The 17,844-nt window shown below is 37.6% G+C and overlaps 2 protein-coding genes across 2 annotated transcripts; both read left to right on the top strand.

The window, feature by feature from the left end:
- The first annotated feature begins 5,802 nt into the window (after positions 1-5,802).
- Positions 5,803-6,920, top strand: LOC110797297 (uncharacterized). The gene is made up of 2 exons (XM_056839751.1): positions 5,803-6,154; positions 6,283-6,920. The coding sequence occupies exons 1-2, from the start codon at positions 5,803-5,805 to the stop codon at positions 6,918-6,920; spliced, it is 990 nt and encodes a 329-aa protein (XP_056695729.1).
- A 166-nt stretch (positions 6,921-7,086) lies between these two features.
- On the top strand, positions 7,087-8,379 carry LOC130470141 (uncharacterized). Its single transcript, XM_056839750.1, has 2 exons — positions 7,087-7,572; positions 7,729-8,379. The coding sequence occupies exons 1-2, from the start codon at positions 7,087-7,089 to the stop codon at positions 8,377-8,379; spliced, it is 1,137 nt and encodes a 378-aa protein (XP_056695728.1).
- Positions 8,380-17,844: the final 9,465 nt, after the last annotated feature.

The following is a 17,844-nucleotide window of genomic DNA, read 5'->3' as shown; positions in this document are numbered from 1 at the left end:
GTTTTCCTATTTCTTGTACCCTTTCTTATAGTCTTAAGAATTGAATTCTTTAGTGTTGACTTTTACACTTTGTTAGACATGTCCAATGTCACTCCAACAAGGTTCTTACCATTTAATTTATGTTGAATATTCTGTTTCAACTAGATGATCTTACCAGAAGCTTCTAAAGTTCTCTAAGCATCGATCTATTCGGATGTCTAGGGACTAGACTCATTCGAGAATTAAATGGACAAAGATATTAGGTTGTTAACCATTGGTAAAGCTGAGTGTTTAAACTCAATGCTTTATGATCTCAAAACTACATTGTATTTTGAATTCACAAGCACCAATCGGTTTGCCATTCGACTTTGATACTCGAAAACAACCATAAAAGTCGATATAAGAAACGTACATTTTAAATTGCTCACTTTCTCTCATTTCCGTGAATCGTTCTTGGATTCATTACCAATCGAGGAAATTTACTGTTACCTTTCTAAAAGGATTTATTGCAGTGCAAGATATTTAATTATAAACAATAATTAAAACATACATTGAAGCATGCAAAGTCTAAACATTTATCATGAATAATAACTTGAAATCAAAGCAATCATGCAATTCAAACAAGTTATTAGCATTTTATTCGAATTATGTGTTCCGGCAGGTGTGAATAAAATGATTCCAAGATCCTAAAATCATTGAAGAACTAAGCACAGTTTGTCGACTTAATCCTAAAACATCTTAGGTAAGCAAAAGCCTTTTGCTAATAGTCTAGAATCTATTCTTGGTTGATAGGTACGTCTAAGAACTTATTAGGTAAACCTATCGATTTTGCCACGACATAAAAGGACTCCTTACTTATATCGTTGAGTTTCACCAAAACTAACATGTACTCACAATTATTTGTGTACCTTGCCCCTTTAGGACCAATAAGTAACACCTCGCTGAGCGAAAACTATTACTAGATTGATGTAAAGGATATCCAAGCAAGTGTATATTTTGGCATGGCACCTTTTAACTCAATTTTTAAGTTTGGAACTTAAGGCTCTTACTATGTTGGTTAGATTTTAAGTGAACTAAAATTCTTAATCATGCAACATAATCAAGCCACAATCTTATGCATAATTAAGACATATTTAAAGCAATAAATAACTTAAAGCATGCATAAGATAAATGTGATCTAGTATGGCCCGACTTCATCTTGAAGCTTTGACTTCAAAGTCTGTCTTGAAAATCTCCGTGGGAGGCACCATTTTTTTCAAATAGGATAAGCTATAACTAATTACAACTATTTGATGGTACGCAGACCATATTTGAATTGAAAAATAACTTTGGTACTTTAGACCAATTACATTCAAATTAATGGTGCGCAGACCATATTTTCTATCCTATTTGGGCCATACTAGTCACTTCATAACCTGCAAAACAGTACATATACAATATATACCATTCACCCATTCATTATCATGAATGGCCCACATAGCTGGTTAGTAAAACACATTATGCATCACGTAAACATTTGCAGCAATTAATCAAGGGCACCAATAATCTACCAATTATTCAGTCCTTATTAATTCTAATCAAGTTGTTTTAACCTTAAGGATTTGTAGACCTAATCAAGAGTTTATGACTAAAAAGGGCTCCCACTTGAACCAATAAATTCATATGCTTTACTAATTTTAAACATAAAAATGTATTTCTAATCTAACCGGAAACATACAATTTTAATTAAAATTTAAAGCTCATATAAATTTATAATTGAATCCAAAAAGTTTAATTTAATTTCAGTCGTATTTAAATTAATTCATGATTTTAATTTTAGTAAAATAATTAGAATAAATAAAATTTATTATAATTACAATATTCAAAATTAAAATCCAAGAAAATAATTTAAATTATTAATTTTAAAATTAATTAAAATTACGTAAACTGAAAATTTCAAATTAAACATTCAAAACGATCTAATCGTAACGCAAACACCCTACGCATCGCACGCCCATGGGCCACACGCACACAGCCATCGCTGGCCATGTGCGCGCAGCCCATGCGCTCGTCGCATAGCTGCTGCATCTTCCATCGCAAGCCATCGCACAAGTGGTGCTCGCTGCGCGCGCGCCAGCTCTCGATGCACGCGAGCCATCGCTCGCTGTGCGCGCTCGCCAGCGCTTGCTGCGCGCGCTCCAGCGCTTGATGCACGCGATCCATCGCTCGCTGTGCGCGAGCAATTGCGCGCGATCAATGCTGGGCGCAGCGCTCGTGGCACGCGAGCTTGCGCTCGCTGCGCGCTCGCTGCGCGCGCTTGCGCGAGGCAGTGCGCGTTGTGGCGCAGCTTGCTTGCTGCCCACACGCGACTGCCATGCCTTGCCTTCGCCCATGCCCATTCATCCATAGCTCGTGGCCCACGACACAAGGCAGGGCTGCTGCCTTGTGCTCGTGCACCATGCCCTTGCTCATTGCATTCGTGCCGCACGGGCGACGAGCTCCCTTGCTCGTCGTCGCATGCCCGCACTATACAACACCCCTTAAGGGTAACACGAAGCGTCCATTGCTTTGTGCGTGCAAGTTATATGAACGAATCGCATAAAAATTTAAAATTTATATTTAAAATTAATGACAAATTAATAAATTAATATTAATTTCACAATTTTAGGGCGAAAAAATCGAAAATTTATTATTGAATTGATTTCCGATTATCATGGATTCAAGCCTAGGTCATAAAAAATTTAAAATTTATCATAAATTTACAATTTTTATGGTGGTTTTTAATCATAGGTTTCTAATTAAATTATAATTAATTATGAAAATCAAATTAATTCTAAATTATTCTAATTTTCAACAAATTAATCATAATTACAAATTAGATTGCATAATTAACAAGGCTAGGCATTCAAACTTGTTAAACATATACAGTAGGTCAATCAAAAATTCAAGATTTATCAACAAGAATCGCAAATATTTAATTTAACATCTTAAATTTACGAAATTTTGCATTCGAAAAACTAAAACCTTCGAAAAGTCATAGTTAGGCTTCGAATTTGAAAATTCTGGGTTCGGCAGAAAAATATTGTTTTTGTCAAAATTTTAGAATGCCTTTTACATGCGGAATTGACACAAAAATCACTCGATTTGGATGAGTAACGAAGAAACTGCCGAAAAACTGCGTACGTATAATTAAATAAACGCAATTTGCAATTAATTAACAATTACGAAAATTAATCACCCCTTTTAATTCTTGCAAATTTGTAATATTTAACCATGTTCATGCAATTTAGATTATGAAAATAATAAGAGGCTCTTGATACCACTGTTAGGTTATGATACATATGACAATTCATAAATCATGCGGAAAAACCATTTAGCCAGGAATACATATTATTTACACATAATCATATAGCATAGTTTAGATGCATACTCTTTGTTGCGTGCCTTCCCTAGCTGCGCCCGAACCGAACAAGAACAAGTCTTTAGGACTCCAAGTGTCGTCCCTCCGTAGATAGTCCACAGCACGTCCGGATCCGCCTTAAGATTGACCAACTAGAATCGCCCTTAAGGTACTAAAGATTTTCGGCATTTATGGTCAAGAAATGTGTCTGAATTTTCTCTCAAAAACTCACTTTGAATACTTGAATAATCTATGAAAATATGTGACCCTAGGCACCTATTTATAGAGTTATGGAAAGGGTTTTGGAATCCTATTAGGATACTAATTTATTTAATTATAACCCTACTAGGACTCTAATTAAATAATCATTATCTAATAGTTTTAGGATTTAATCACACTTCGAATCCTGATTGCTTCAGGATTCCCGCACAAGCATTGCACGAGCACCGTACACCCGCGCAAGCCTTGCGGCCCACGCTAGGCGCACAGCGCTCGGCCCACTGCTGTGCTCCCGCGCGCGCGCGCAAGGCCTTGGCCGGGCCTGGCCTTGCGCTGGGCCTGGTCGAGGCTTGGCGTGCGCTGGTGCGCGTTGGCTCGCTGGGCGACGGCCTGGCTTCGTGCTGGGCCTTCGTCTAGCGGGCCTCGTCCGATGCTAATTCGTACGATACGCTTCCGATTAAATTCCCGATTCCGGAATTCATTTCCGATACGAACAATATTTAATATTTCCGATTCCGGAATCAATTTCCGTTTCGAACAAATATTTAATATTTCCGTTTCCGGAATTATTTTCCGATTCCGATAATATTTCCGATTCTGACAATATTTCCGTTTCCGGCAATATTTCCGATTCTGGCAATATTTCCATTTCCGATAATATTTTCCGATACGTACCATGTTTCCGTTTCTGGCAACATCTACGACTTGGATAATATTTATATTTCCGATACGATCCATATTTCCGTTTCCGGCAATATCATCGTTTCCGGAGTATTCATTTCTTGCATGTGACGATCTCAGCTCCCACTGAAACCAAGATCCGTCGATTCCGAATATCCATAGATGGAGTATTTAATGCCATTAAATACTTGATCCGTTTACGTACTATTTGTGTGACCCTACGGGTTCAGTCAAGAGTAAGCTGTGGATTAATATAATTAATTCCACTTGAACTGAAGCGGCCTCTAGCTAGGCATTCAGCTCACTTGATCTCACTGAATTATTAACTTGTTTAATTAATACTGAACCGCATTTATTAGACTTAACATAGAATGCATACTTGGACCAAGGGCATTATTTCCTTCAAATCCCTGCTCACTGGAAGCTCGCGAAGCTGTTTGGAGTGAAATCTCCACTTACTGGAATAATAACAACGTCCCTTGTATTATCATGGGAGATTTTAATGAAACTTTGTCCCCTAGCGATCGCGGTAGCCTTCGTTCTTCCCAAACCGGTATGGAGGATTTCAAGAACTTTATTCAAAACTTGCAGCTCATAGAAATCCCCTCGAAAGGTAGATACACATGGTTCCGGGGAAACTCTAAAAGTAAGCTTGATAGAATTTTCGTAAACCCAGAATGGCTCTTGCACTATCCTTTGTTGAAACTCAATCTACTCAGCCGCGGTTTATCTGATCATTGCCCGCTACTACTATGTACTCACTCCCAGAATTGGGGGCCAAAGCCATTCAAATTCCAAAATTGTTGGCTCTCAGATCCAAGATGTATGAAGCTCATAGGAGACACATGGTCACAATCATCCTCATTGCCTTTGGCCGGAAAACTCAAGGCACTGAGAAAAAATCTCCTTCTGTGGAACGCAAATACCTTTGGAAATATTGATTCACATATCAAGCGTTTGGAACAGGAAATACAAGTCTTTGATAATATTTCTAATGAAAGGAATCTCAACACAGGAACTTGGAAAAAAGTAAAAGGCCCAAACTGACCTATGGGCTTGGGTAAAGCGTAAGGAGACTTACTGGGCTCAAAACTCCCGCATACAATGGCTCAAAGAGGGTGATCGCAACACGAAATTCTTCCATGTTGTAGCCTCAATCAGAAAAAAAAAAGAAACACTATTTCATCTATTGTGGTGGATGGAACTACGCACACAGACCCTGCCAACATAAAAAAAGAAGCCATCAATTTCTTTAAAAAAATCTTCAAAGAAGAATTTCACACTAGACCTCTTCTTGAAGTCCAGACAAAGCCCCGGGACCGGATGGGTTTAATTTCAAATTCATCAAATCCGCATGGGGAGTCATAAAGGAGGACGTATATGACATTGTTAATGAGTTCTGGGCCTCATCCCGCCTTCCCCATGGATGCAATACTGCCTACATTGCCCTAATACCAAAGATTGACAAGCCCTCGGATTTCAAGGACTATTGGCCCATTAGCATGGTGGGTTGCTTATACAAAATTATAGCAAAACTACTGACTATGAGGTTAAAATGTGTTATGAACTCTCTTGTTGGCCCGCTACAATCATCATTCATCGAAGGCCGCCAAATTCTAGATGGCGCCCTAATTGCAGGTGAACTCATTGATACTTGCAAACGAGAAAAACTCCCAGCATCTCTTCTGAAAATTGACTTTCACAAAGCATTCGATAGTGTATCATGGAGATTTCTTGACTGGACCCTTGAACAAATGAACTTTCCCTCACAGTGGAGGCTCTGGATTCGGTCATGTGTAATGACTGCATCATCCTCGATCTTGATCAATGGCTCACCAACTGCCCCTTTTAAACTGCAACGGGGGCTCCGACAAGGGGACCCCTCTCACCGTTCCTGTTTGTTCTCATTGTGGAGTCCTTAAATCTTCTCATCCAAAAAGCGACATCTAAAGGATTTTGGGAGGGAGTTGAAATCTCTAAAAATGGTACAAAGCTCTCTCACCTTCAATATGCTGATGATACAGTTATATTTTGTCCTCCAAATATTGAATTTCTACAGAACATAAAGAGGATGCTCATTCTATTTCATCTGGCTTCGGGTCTACAAGTAAACTTTCATAAAATCTCTTTAATAGGCATTAATGTGCCTGATCAATGGATGTCTATTGCTACGACATCTCTCTTATGCAAGGATGGCTCTCTCCCCTTCACTTATCTTGGCCTTTCGGTGGGCGGAGATACTTCACGCATCAAGACTTGGGACCCTATTGTGGAACGCATCACAAAAAAACTTGACTCTTGGAAAGGCAGACTACTCTCTATTGGAGGGCGCATCACACTTATCAAATCATCAATCTCAAGTCTCCCTCTCTATTACATGTCAATATTTCCTCTCCCTAAAGGTGTGATTGAAAAAATCAACAAGTTCCAAAGGCAATTCTTGTGGAGTGGAGGGCTCGGAAAAATATATCTTTCACTTGTTGCCTGGCACATTGTCGAACTACCCAAAGCCTTGGGTGGTTTGAGTATTGGTAATATACTACACAGAAACATAGCCCTCCTCTTCAAATGGATATGGAAGTTCTTCAATGACCCAAATCACTCTTTGGAGGCAAATAATCCAACACAAATACAAATACCCACAATCTCTTTCAATCACTGACTTGTCACCCCCACCACATGGTGGGCCATGGAAGAATATTTGCTCATCAATACTCCATAACCCATCAGCAAAATTGGGGGCCCTCAAAGGAATTAGAAAGAATGTGGGTAATGGATCATCTACCCTTTTCTGGCATGACCTATGGCTGGGCCCAACCCCATTAAAAATGCAATTTCCCCGTCTATTTCTACTGGCTGTAGATAGACTTGCATCAGTGGCCTCACACGGGTTCTGGGACGGCCTTAATTGGGCCTGGAATTTCGCTTGGTCTCGTCCACTTCGTTCTCGCGACATACTTGATAAAGAAAACCTTCTCTCCCTCTTTAACCAGGTTTGTCTTGCACCTGGCAGCAAGGACTGTTTAATATGGACTTATCATAAGTCAGGAATGTTCTCAACAAAATCCTTCACCTTGGAGCTTTCAAAGGCTAACCTCCCACCTCAAATTGATGCAATCAAGGGTATCTGGAAAGGACTAGTTCCTCATCGCATTGAAGTATTTGTGTGGACCTCTCTTCTAGGCCGAATAAACACAAAAAGTAAGCTTGTATCTCTAGGAATCATCCCACCATCCGAAGACATATGCGTACTATGCAACTCATCCTCGGAAAATCATAATCACCTTCTGCTTCATTGTCCCTTCTCCACTCAGGTTTGGAATTGGTGGTTTGACCTATGGAATATAAAATGAGCTCAACCTGCAAACCTAAGAGAGGCCTTTGATCAATGGGTTCCCCCCATTAAAAACCCATTTTTCAAAAAAGTATGGTTGGCAGTGTTTTTCATAATCATATGGTCAATATGGAAGGAGCGAAACTACCGTATTTTTGATAAAATCTCCTCATCTCTGCCCAATATTCATGATCTGATTCTCCTTCGCCTTGGCTGGTGGCTATCCGGGTGGAATGAACCTTTCCCTTACTCCCCAACAGATATCCAACGAAACCCGAACTGTCTACTTTGGGGTGGGAAAGCTACTCGGCCTCCGAAATCTCCATCTCTACTATCTTCAATATGGTCAGCCCCCGCCCACGGCTACCTCAAATGGAATGTGGATGCATCCTTCAATCCACACATTTCTAACTCAGCCATCGATGGAGTATTGCGTAATCATGCGGGGCATTTCATGTGTCTTTTCTCGTGCCCTATACCACCCATGGAAATAAACTGTGCTGAGGTTCTTGCTATTCATAGAGCTTTAACGATCACATGGGCCAACTCCTCTCTTCGGGATACTTCGATCGTGATCAAATCAGACTCGGCTAACGCCGTATCTTGGTGTAATAGCGTAGAAGGTGGACCATGGAACTTGGTCTTCCAACTCAACTTCATTAGATCCTCCTGCAAGTCTGGTCTAGATGTCACGATTGTTCACAAAGGAAGATCATCAAATCAAGTTGCAGACTCCCTTGCCAAGCAAGGCCTGCTTCGAAGGGACAACTTTGTAGCATGGCTGTAAAACTCTTATTATCCCAGCATTACTAGGATTCATATTTGTCCAGTAATGAGTAGCCTTCTGTGAAACCTGCTGGAATTGTAATATTGGCATTGTAAGGCCTTATTGGGCCCGCTCCCCCATTTCAATAAAACCACAAATTATCAAAAAAAAAGTACTTTTACTTATTAACTAGTTAGTGGCCCGGGTGATGTGTAGGAGTGTTGCATATAGTTTAAGTTTTATTTATTCATTCAAATTCACTTATAATTTTTTGTACATATGTATTTAAAGAATAATATGAAATTCATATATATATATATATATATATATATATATATATATATATATATATATATATATATATATATATATATATATATATATATATATATATATGCAGTTGAAAGATAAAATTGGTTAATCAACAATCGATAGACTAAATTTTTGAGTAATTTACATTATTTGAGTAAAAATTTATTTGATTAGCTAAAGGAAAGCGAATCATTTTTTTCCTATTCTTTTCTCTATTAATTTTTATGTTTGATCTAAATATATTTTTTAGAAAAGATATACTACATATAATTTGATTAATAAATGAATAAAATGAAGGAAAAACTTTTTATTTATCATAAATTATTATTCAAGTACATAAACTTGGGCATTAAAGTTATATACAATCATAAGAATGGTTTTTTTAGTTTTTTAATAGTTTAGAGTCATCAGTTGTATTGTTGGAGGGGTGGATAAAACTCTGTGTTAACATACAAGAGGTCATGAGTTCAAGGATGAATGTCAACATTTTTTTAATGAGGATACAATAGCCAATAATTAATGTGTGTGTGTGACATGACGCCGCGCCATGTCGCTTGCCAAGTCATCGCGACTCATGAAGAGATGGCATGAATTACCTTAGAGTTTTAATAGATATATAGATATAGATATAGATAAGGTTTTGTGTAGTACTTTAACTTAATAATAAGGTTTTGTGTAATTTAAGTACGGATCTTGAACCGTATAACTAGGAGGAACAATCAGCGAATTAAACATTATAATATGAGATATACACAAGACTTAAATTGGGGGGGGGGGGGACTGAAACTAAAATTACACTATAGCATTTTTCGCCCGGGGAAAGAGCCCCCTAGGCCATGGCATCACTAAGATACATCATTGTTACTATAAATATCTAGCGCCTTACACATGACACCAACTTTAGTCACAAACTCGCTAAAGTGATTGTAGTTAAGGATAAAAGTGACCCTATTTCATGGATAACAGTGACTTCACTCAACGGCAATAATTATCTTAATCAAGGATAAAAGTAACCTTACTCATAGATTATTCTTAACAATGTTAAAAGTGACTTTAATCAAGGACTCACAAAACCCTCTCTCTAAAAACCAATCCTCCCCCTTCTCTCTAAACTTCGATCACAAACCCTACCGTCGCCGTCACCCCAAGGCGGCTCGCTGGTGGCCGAAGCGATCCTAGCTCGCTAAAGGTCGTCGGGGAGCCGCTGTTGTCGCGTCCTACTCTATTGTCTCTGTAGATCGGAGGCTCGTAGTTTTTTCGGCGAAGAAGAAGAAGACGGAGCAAATCTTGACCTAATAAAAAGCTTCAAACTCCTCTCGGTTAACACCTTCTCACCGGATTGTTCATAGGATTAGTTAGTGGAGCCAATTTCAACCGACGTTTCAAGCGAGAGGATTAATCGGATCTGAATTTCTTCAACCTTGGGTGACCTAAAATCCAAAGCTATCCCGAGCGTCGCCGCCGTTAAACACGCCGGTAAAGGTAAAGTTATGGTTAGTGTTTCTAATTTGGATTAGGTAGTGTTAGCTTAGGGTTGTTGGGTCTAATTTCTTACGGGGTTTTAGTGTTTTAATGGTATTCCTAGTCGCTGTCGTCTTGCGATTTCGGTAACCCCGATCTTGACGGTTGGTAAAGACTAGAGGTCTGGTTTTTAGGGGTTTTGGCTATTTTCATCGGTGCTTTCCTAGTTGCCGTCGTTCTTGCGGTTTCGCTAACCCCGATGTTGACGATAAAGGTGTAGACTAGGTTAGGGTTTCTGTGTTGGTGTAGTATAGCCAAATTCGTTGTCCCTTCAGACTTTGTGTGCCAAGGTTTTGTCCCGCTATCGTTCTCCTCGTTGGTGTCAGGTTGTTGTGTGGTTTAATTAGTTGTTTTTTGTGTGGTTTCCTTCAAATGTTCGGGGTTTGCAGTAGCATTTGGGTATAAGTAATGGTGTTCTTTTCTTTCATAAGTAGTTTCTCTTTTAATGTGGTCACTTGTTGTTTAATTGGACTTCCAATGTGGGGTTGTCCATATTGGTTTGTTGTTGAGTTGGGATTAGTTAATTGGTATGGAGAGATGTTGTTAATTGGTATCCTTCCCTCTTCTCAAGAATGGTGTTTGGGTGTTGGAGGAGGTGTGTTGTGTGTTAAGGAGGAATCAATTTTCCTTGTTATGGTCTTGGAGGTAAAGTTATGAGTTTCATGTCAGGGATAGGAGGTATATGTGGGAGGGGGTTTTGGTGTCCATGGATTTTGGTTGCTAGTTGGTCTTTGAGGTTAACTTATGTTAATTCTCAATTTAGGTTAGTGATTAGAATGTTTCTCATCACTTTCAAAAAATCTTATTTGAACGCTGCTCTCCTTTCGGAGGTTCATAGTATGCTCCCCGGATCACTTATAGTGATTCATGAGGCTTGTGAGCAATTCACAAGTCATATGCAACCAATTCATGTCATTACTTCTCTTCCTTTCCTTTCTTGGCTATCCAAGTTTCACAGGTGTTCAAGGGAATCTCTCAAGGTTTACCAACCCAGCTACGGCTCAATTTCAAATAAGGAAAACAGAAGCGGAATTGGCTTTGGCACGCTATGCATAATACGGCGTTGTAAACAAAGTCACGACAACGATCAGGAGGCTACAAGCGAAGAACATGCTACCCTTATGGCTTTTAGAAGCTTGTTGTTAGTGTTTTGTGTAACCCTGATAGTTTGTAGTTGTAGTTTGTAATAGTTTGTTTTATTTATGCAAATTAAGCCAATGTCAAAAAAAAAAAAAAAAAAAAAAACGACTTTAATCAAGGACATAACGAAAAGCGTAAAAGTGACATAAATTATATATAGGTGGGTTCGCACATAGAATCCTATTTAGGCCGCTTTCCGACAATTTATTGTGACCCTATATTTTTGTTTACTTATACTCACAAAGTAATTCGTAGGTTTTATGTAAAGGATTTCTTATTCTCCGGGGACAAATTTTAACGTTGTCAATTTAAATTTTAACGTTGTCAATTTCTTATATTCGGCCATTGCACTAAAAGACAAATAATTACAATTTTCATTTATAAAAAATATATTTATTATGTTTCTTAAATATCGCTCATGGTTAACTTTTACTTTTCTAACACATTTCTTTAACTTTATATCTCAAATTGTATGTAAAGTAAAATTACAAAAAATGATATTTAGAAAATATATATCGATACGAATCTAACATTACCCCACATGACTACAATTTTCGGATCACAAAAAATAGCCAATATTGTAGATTGAATAGTGTAAAAAACCAAATGGTGCGATATTTACAGAACGGAGGAAGTATATACCTTTTTTTTATTTTTATTTTTCTATTTTAGGGTTATATGCAATTGGATAATTTGGTATTTACTACCTTAAAAATATCCCACTTTTGTAATTCTAAGATAGTCATCATAAAGATAACCATGGTAGGGAATTAATATAGACCACACAAATTTATTTTCTTTTATCTTTTCTTTTTTTCTTTTATCTTTTTTTTTTATCCAAAAATCTTTTAACTGATTTTTTAGAAATATGAAAAATCAATATATTTAATTTTGTGAAAATCAATAAATAATTTCCAAAAATAATTAGGGAAATAATTAACTTGTGAGTGTTGTTAATTCATGGTTTAAGTTCAATTCTCTCTCCTCTCCCTCTCCTCTGCCGCCGCCCGAAAACTCACCGGCGAAACCGGCGAAACCAAATCGAGGCTCCTTCTCAACTCTCTTGCCCCCGACATCCACTCCACTCCTACTTCTCAACTCTCTCAGTACACCATAAGATGATTTCCATCATCTTCAACCTCTGCTCATACTACACGGGAAAAAACAATATGGTTGTCGAAAGATACAACGTTTCCGAACGCAGATTAATTTGATGATATGGAGAAATGGTTGTCGAAGTTTGGTTAAGAATTGTAAAAAAAATGGTTTCTCAATTTTTCAGATCAGTGTTGCAAAATTATGTTTTAGATCTAGAAATTTTTCAGATCAGTGTTGCAAAATTATGTTTTAGATCTAGAAATTACTTTGTAATGTTGTTTAGTGTGGGTGCATGTAAGCTATTGGGGGTCCGAGGAAAAAGACGTTGAAATTTGCGTTTTGGGTTTGAAGGAAGAAGACGATGAACAGTAGTTTGTGGCCACTACCAAGGCACAATGATGATTAAAATAACCACGCACACTAGGGCATTACCAAGTATCTTTACGGACATGACCAACCATATAAGATGAACTATATAAGTCTAGCAGCTGAGTGAAATTACCAAATAGGTGTAGAAGTTACCAAAGATAAGATTGTTTATTTCCATGTTCACAAATAAAATAAATCTTAACATTATGAAACGGACTAAAACGATTAGTAACTTTGAAATGGAGGTATTATTTGTTAAAATAATAAAATAATTATTATTTTTCTCAAAATAAAAAGTATGAGTTTTCTGTATTAGTATTATAAATTGGTGAACATGTGTGGGTCCAACTATTCACATGGATGGATAACACCATATTTGTATACCAATTGGCATGGTTCTATATTTAAGTTATTATCTTTAAGTAATTACCAAGATCACTCATGGTACTCTTGGTATGAGATTTAGTTAAAGTATTTTCATTTGGTCTTTACCGAGTAATGGGTTAGTAGTTACCGTAGAGAAAAACGTGGTTCTAAATTTAAGTTATTATCTGTCAGTATGGACCACGATATCTCCCGGTAGCTACCCACATAATAAATCTCAAAGTGGAAATGTTAATTTTGTGGTAGTTGGGTATGAGATTTAGTTAAAGGATTTTAATCTATAAAATAGATCTCCATATGTATTTTTCCCACCAAAATAATGGGTATTGGTTAGGGTGAGGGCTTTCTCATGGGTAAACATTTTTAAGATCCATTTCTATTGCAATGAATATGTGTGTTGTACTTATTGGGTCCGTAAAGAATGCTACTAGTGAGTAAGGTGTACGTAGTAAGTTATGATGTTACTTTAACTCTAGCTAATAACTCTTAGAGACACCGGGGTATTTACATTTGGTTTAACATTAATAAGGGGTCGGCGGGTTCATCTATGAAACTAATAGTGAAACTTATATCAATATACTACTTAGTGGTGTTACACATTTAATTTCTCTAGATATGTAGTTGTTTTTTGTTTTTACTGATAATGATAACAATTGAAATTGCAATGGATATTGTTGTTTTAATCGCCACGTGTTAGAATGTTGTTACTATAGGTAACACACATATAATAAACACCAATGCCCGATGAATGCGAGAGTGAATGTTGATGAGGAAATGGACTATAGGTAACACACATGTAATAAAATCCAATGCCCAATAAATGCGCGAGTGAATGTTGATGAGGAAGATCCATTTCTATTGCAATGAATATGTGTGTTGTACTTATTGGGTCCGTAAAGAATGCTACTAGTGAGTAAGGTGTACGTAGTAAGTTATGATGTTACTTTAACTCTAACTAATAACTCTTAGAGACATAGGGGTATTTACATTTGGTTTAACATTAATAAGGGGTCGACGGGTTCATCTATGAAACTAATAGTGAAACTTATATCAATATACTACTTAGTGGTGTTACACATTTAATTTCTCTAGATATGTAGTTGTTTTTTGTTTTTACTAATAATGACAACAATTGAAATTGTAATGGATATTGTTGTTTTAATCGCCACGTGTTAGAATGCTGTTACTATAGGTAACACACATATAATAAACACCAATGCCCGATGAATGCGAGAGTGAATGTTGATGAGGAAATGGACTATAGGTAACACACATGTAATAAAATCTAATGTCCGATAAATGCGCGAGTGAATGTTGATGAGGAAGTAGACTATAGGTAAAATACATATAGTAATGCCCAATAAATGCGAGACTAAATGTTGATGAGGAAATAGACGAGTTATTTAAAACCTCTTTCGATATTGAACAAATACAAGTGACACGTGTTATTTAAAACCTCTTTCTATATCAACTACAATTGACAGAGAAAACACATTAATCTAATATTTACACGTTATTGAAAGGGCGGTTGGGATCAAGCTCCAAGTGAAAACTCAGCTGTATTATAATCTTACTTAAATAAGAACAAGATATCTTTAATGGTTATTTTAAATGTACAAGTAGTATGATTTGGAGATAAGAAAAATAGAATGACTAAGACAACTTAAAATTAGTATAAGAAATTGAGTAATGAGTTGATTAAGTCTATATTTAATGTCTATAGAAGTTAACTTGGTACGTACCTAGATATATACTGGTAATTACCTTTAGTGACTACCTAGATACATACTGGTAACTACCTTTGGAAAACGAACCCACTAACCAACCAGGTAACATTTCAAATTATTTGGGTTGTGTACAAATTTACTAATAGGAGAAAATGACAATATTTACCACAATTGTTGAAATTAATTGCCTCTTCATTTACTCTGTGTTCATTTATCAAGCTTTGATTGTTTGTGATTTATGAGTGACTTTACCGGGATGGGGAAGTTATCATTTGAAATGACATAGGGGAGGTAAGACAATGTTAGGTTATGATACATATGACAATTCATAAATCATGCGGAAAAACCATAAACCCAGGAAAACATATTATTTACACATAATCATTTAGCATAGATTAGATGCATACTCTTTGTTGCGTGCCTTCCCTAGCTGCGCCCGAACCGAACAAGAACAAGTCTTTAGGACTCCAAGTGTCGTCCCTCCGTAGATAGTCCACAGCACGTCCGGATCCGCCTTAAGATTGACCAACTAGAATCGCCCTTAAGGTTCTATTATTTTCGGCACTTTATAGGCAAATGTGTGACTGAATTTTTCTCTCAAAAACTCACTTTGAATACTTTGAAACTTTTTGTTATAAATTGTGAGCCCTAGCCTCATATTTATAGCGGTATGGAAAGGGAATCGAAATCCTATTCAGATACAAATTAATCAAACCTAGAATCCTACAAGAACTCTAATTTAATTAATTTATCAAATAGAATTAGGAATTTAATCATTAACCGAACTCTGCATGTTTTAGGAAACGTGCACGAACACAAACACTTGCACACACACGCACGACAGCCACGATGGGCCTCATGCGTGCGCGCGAGCAGCAGCCCACTCAGCGCCCGCGCGCGCTGCGCGCGCTGTGCGCGCTGTGCGCTGCGCGTGCTGTGCGCGCTGTGCGCGCTGCGCGCTGCGCGCAGCCTGCTGGGCCTGGCCTTGCTGTTTGTGCGGCGCGCTTGGCTTGCTGGGCGATGGCCTGGCTTCGTGCTGGGCCTCGTCCGGCAGGCCTCGTCCGATGCTTATTCGTACGATGCGCTTCCGATTAAATTTTCCGATTCCGGAATTCATTTCCGATACGAACAATATTTAATATTTCCGATTCCGGAATTAATTTCCGTTTCGAACAAATATTTAATATTTCCGTTTCCGGAATTATTTTCCGATTCCGGTAATATTTCCGATTCTGACAATATTTCCGTTTCCGGCAATATTTCCGATTCTGACAATATTTCCGTTTCCGGCAATATTTCCGATTCTGGCAATATTTCCATTTCCGATAATATTTTCCGATACGTACCATGTTTCCGTTTCCGGCAACATCTACGACTTGGATAATATTTATATTTCCGATACGATCCATATTTCCGTTTCCGGCAATATCATCGTTTCCGGAGTATTCATTTCTTGCCTGTGACGATCTTAGCTCCCACTGAAACCAAGATCCGTCGGTTCCGAATATTCATAGATAGAGTATCTAATGCCATTAGATACTTGATCCGTTTACGTACTATTTGTGTGACCCTACGGGTTCAGTCAAGAGTAAGCTGTGGATTAATATCATTAATTCCACTTGAACTGAAGCGGCCTCTAGCTAGGCATTCAGCTCACTTGATCTCACTGAATTATTAACTTGTCAATTAATACTGAACCGCATTTATTAGACTTAACATAGAATGCATACTTGGACCAAGGGCATTATTTCCTTCAGACAATACTTATACATTTCATATAAGAAAGACTAAAATAAAAATAATGTACCAGTTCCAAAAGTGGTAATCGCCAGGAATACATAACATAATGTTAATAGTCTTGCGGATGCATATTGATAATTAGTGATGTGATGAACTGAATTTTGTCTAAGGTAGCCTAACCAACAACAACACAATTCGTTTCTGATATATCTACTTAAGATAAAAGACAAGAATGGCAAAAAATAGCCAAGAAAAAACAAGTGCCATTGAAAAATTCTTCTCGTTCCTTGCACAGTTCATCAGCTCAATTCGTTTTTGGCATAGCTCGTTCTTCATTTCTTGAACATCCTCCTCCAAATTCTCCTTCTTCATTTGCAGCTTCTTTACTTTTTCTTCCAAAAGATTCTTTTCCAACTCCAAATCAGCTATCATTTTGTCGTTCTCCAAGATCTGCAAGATCTGATATTCACGCTCTTCCATACCACCGCTATTTGGAATCCACTCGAAAAACCCGCAGTCTTCCCGCTATGAATGTAAAAAAAAAAAACAAATTACAATGTCATACTAGAACGGTATGTAATTATAAAAAATAAGGTACAACAACCTAATTAACTAGAATAAACTTACAGGCCACTTAGAACAACCAAGAAATTTGCACCCAGAGTTTGGCCCTTTCTTTGCAACCCGGACGACTGCATCTATGTTATGCTCACACTTGATCTGCGAATTCGATAACCCCCTGAAGTTTGAAGAACAACCCGATCCTAAAGAATTAGGGTTCACCCCTGCCATACTCTTTGTTTTATCTAAGTTTGTGAAAATAAAGAATTTTGAGAAATAGAGGAAGCGAATGAAGCAGAGGGCCGGCATATTAATAGCACTTGGTGGGTGGGGTTGTTCAAAGCAAGCATTAATTCGCCAACTAACTCTGCCACATTAGAACTATATTTATTATTGCAAGTGCTTGGTAATAACCAAATCCTTCAGTGGTAACCACCATAAAACATTAACATGTACTTGGCTTCTATTAAATTGATCAGTAAGTTACTTTGTTTACATTGTTTCCAAATCATACAAGGACGTTGCATTCCAAAAGGTATCATTAATCTAACTATGGATCCAAAAGGTTTCGGTTTAACTATCATTCCAAAACGGTTACAGTATGACATGCTACGTTGCTGTCCAAAATATACAT

Source organism: Spinacia oleracea, chromosome 3 (assembly GCF_020520425.1).
Source record: "Spinacia oleracea cultivar Varoflay chromosome 3, BTI_SOV_V1, whole genome shotgun sequence".
Taxonomy (NCBI): Eukaryota; Viridiplantae; Streptophyta; class Magnoliopsida; order Caryophyllales; family Amaranthaceae; genus Spinacia; species Spinacia oleracea.
This window is presented reverse-complemented; position numbering and strand designations above follow the sequence as displayed.